At 47.4% G+C, this 2,898-nt stretch overlaps 1 protein-coding gene across 1 annotated transcript in view; it reads left to right on the forward strand.

Annotated features, from left to right (window-relative positions):
- The window catches only part of LOC107656816 (long-chain-fatty-acid--CoA ligase 1-like), a gene marked incomplete at its 3' end in the record, with an annotated part of 25,764 nt that overhangs the window by 9,755 nt on the left and 13,111 nt on the right, over positions 1–2,898 (forward strand). Inside the window, exon 2 of the mRNA XM_016444767.1 lies at positions 423–644. Within this exon, the coding sequence (XP_016300253.1) occupies positions 450–644 (195 nt within the window). The remainder of the gene's footprint in view (positions 1–422; positions 645–2,898) is intronic.

Genomic DNA, 2,898 nt, shown 5'->3' on the forward strand with positions numbered 1-2,898 from the left:
AGTTTGTTAAAAAAGAAAAAAACATCACATTATAATGTACAAAGTAGAAGATAAGTGTATAAAAATATATTGATTAAAAAGATCATAGAATAACAAAAATAAAAAAATATTTTGTATAATAAATATAAACAATAAATTAGAATAATATGTTCTTATAATAAATATAGCAGGAATATAATCGAAGTCTACTGTATCAAGAAATACATTTTAAATTACTCTTCAACTACAATCTCCTGCTTTATTCATTTGTGTACAAAACGTGTTTTTCTTTGTCAGTCAGTTAATATGTGCTGTTAACACAGAAATAATGCCAAATATTCATTATAAATATACATATGTAGCATTCACTTCAATGGATGAATTTCAAACTGATTTTCAGCTTTGTCCCACTAAATTTCTCCTTCTGTGTTTTCTTCTTTCAGACTTGAGCAAGCTGAATTGGCAGAGCCATGCAGGCCCAGGATCTGATCCGGCATCTGCGGATACCTGAGCTGGACGACTTGAGGCAGTATGTGCGCAGTTTACCCACCAACACCCTCATGGGCATGGGCGCTTTCGCTGCCATCACCACATACTGGCTGGCCACTCGTCCCAAAGCACTTAAACCACCCTGTGACCTCGCCATGCAGTCCGTGGAGGTACAGGTAAGTGTCAGAATGCAAAACCAATTTGAAAATCAATGGTGAGATGAAATGGTCCAGGGTAAGAATAGTCTTTCAGAATCAGGCTGTGTATAAAACGTCTGGTCTACATTTTAATTTTCTTTTTCCAACCCACATAAACAGGAAGGACCCATATGATCTACATGCAAAACAAACAACCACCATTTAGATGATACCGTTAATACTCTGACATGCAATAAAGTGGTCACTGTTTTATTTTGAGATTACTGACCATTAATAATGCCATCATTTGGCAAAGAAAGCAAAACACACAGTTGCACTTGAGGATATCTTGTTTCAGTGTTACTGACCTCCTCAAACAAAGCTATTGAATGTGTTTAAACTTTGGGAAATCAAATGACAGAATCTTCATTGGAAATGCTCATTGTGACCACCTAGTTAAAAAAATGTATTCCCAGAAGACTGATAAAACACTAGTGCATTCTGGTTCCCTTTCGATACTACACTCGTACTGCGTCTTGCTAGACGCATATGGGAAAAAGCCTTTTTTCTCCTGAACTGAAGCCTTTTTTCATTCACGCAGTGAAACTGCACGGCCATTGGTTCGTGCAGTGTATTAAAAAACTGAGCTGCACGAGCCTATGGCGACGAAGCCTGCCAAAGCCCGCCAGAATGGGCGGGGCATCTGGCTATATAAGCCAGGCGTTCGCCACAGGATTCTCAGATTTCTTCTCCTCCAGCGACGACTCTATGCTCATCGCTGATCCTGAGAATTAATATCACACAAGACCCTCCTCCTCAGCCACCTGGAGTGCCTGGGACTCAGGGTCAATTTTGCCAAGAGCTCGTTGTTCCCCAGCCAGCGTATATCGTTCCTGGGAACAATTTTCGACTCAGCCCAAATGAGAGCTGTAGTCACGCCGGAACAGGCTCTGGCCATACGGAGGCTGGCGACCTCCTTCGAGATTGGTACCACTCGCCCTCTCAAAGCGTTTCAAAGGATGCTGGGCCTAATGGCGGCTGCATCGGGGCGCATACGAAGCAGACCCAACTGTAGCGCTGGCGATGCAGCCGCCATTAGGCTGTTGAATTGTGCTTAATCTGAAACCATGGGTTCCATCCCAGGCGTTGCGTCACGGACATCTGCATATCAGGGTGAGTCAGGCCTGTGTAACAGCCCTGGCACCCTGGAAGAACTCCCGCTGGATGGAACAGGGCGTGGCCATGTGGATGGTTTGCAGAAGGACAGTTGTCACGACAGACGCCTCCAACTCAGGTTCGGGGGTGCTGTGCGAGGGCATACCGACTTTCGGCCACTGGTCGAAGGCGGGAAAAAGGCTTCCACATCAACTGCCTGGAAATGCTAGCAGTATGTCGAGCCTGTCAGTTCTTCCTGCCAGCCCTGAAAGGACACCATGTGCTAATCCGATTGAAATTGAACCAAGGAGCGGACATGCTATCAAGGAGCAATGTGTGGGAAGTGGAAGGGGAGTGGACGCTCCATCCGCAGACGGTTCAGAGGATCTGGGAGATCTTCGGCGAGGCCGAGGTAGACCTCTTCGCCTCAGAAGACAACTCTCACTGCCCAATTTATTTCTCAAAGACCAGGGACGCGTTAGCCCACGATTGGCCCAATCTCCTTCTTTATGTCTTTCCCCCGATCGCTCTGATCCCACAGGTAATCAGGCGAGTAGGGGAACAAAAAGGTTCTTCTGGTGGCCCCCCTTTGGATGAACCAGCTGTGGCTATCAGAGCTAACTCAGCTGTTGGTAGCGGCCCCTTGGCCCGTTCCGCTGAGACGGGATCTCCTCTCTCAAGCGAACGGGACAATATGGCATCCTCGGCCCGACCTATGGGCCCTGCAGCTCTGGCCGCTCGACAGGAGCGTTCAAGCCTCCTAGAGCGAGTCTTAAACACAATTTCGGAGGCTAGAGCCCCGTCTATGAGACGCCTCTGTGCCTTAAAGTAGTATTTTTTTCTCCGCTTGGTGTCTAAACCGCGGCAAAAACCCTCATACTTCTGATTTGACACAGGTATTGTCATTTCTGGAAGAGCTGCTGGATAAGGGACGCTCCCCATCCACGCTTAAAGTCTATGTGGCGGCTATAGCGGCCTCTCATGCCTCTATTGAGGGCCAATCGGTGGGCAGAAACAGCGCGGTCATCCGCTTCCTGAGGGGTGCTAGGAGGCTGAATACGCCTCCTACCATCCCTTCATGAGATCTGCCCACTGTGCTGAGGGCCCTGAAGGGCCCCGCTTTCGAGCCGCTACAGTC

The sequence above is a fragment of the Sinocyclocheilus anshuiensis genome, unplaced genomic scaffold, assembly GCF_001515605.1.
Source record: "Sinocyclocheilus anshuiensis isolate Anshui unplaced genomic scaffold, SAMN03320099.WGS_v1.1 scaffold85, whole genome shotgun sequence".
NCBI classification, from domain to species: Eukaryota; Metazoa; Chordata; class Actinopteri; order Cypriniformes; family Cyprinidae; genus Sinocyclocheilus; species Sinocyclocheilus anshuiensis.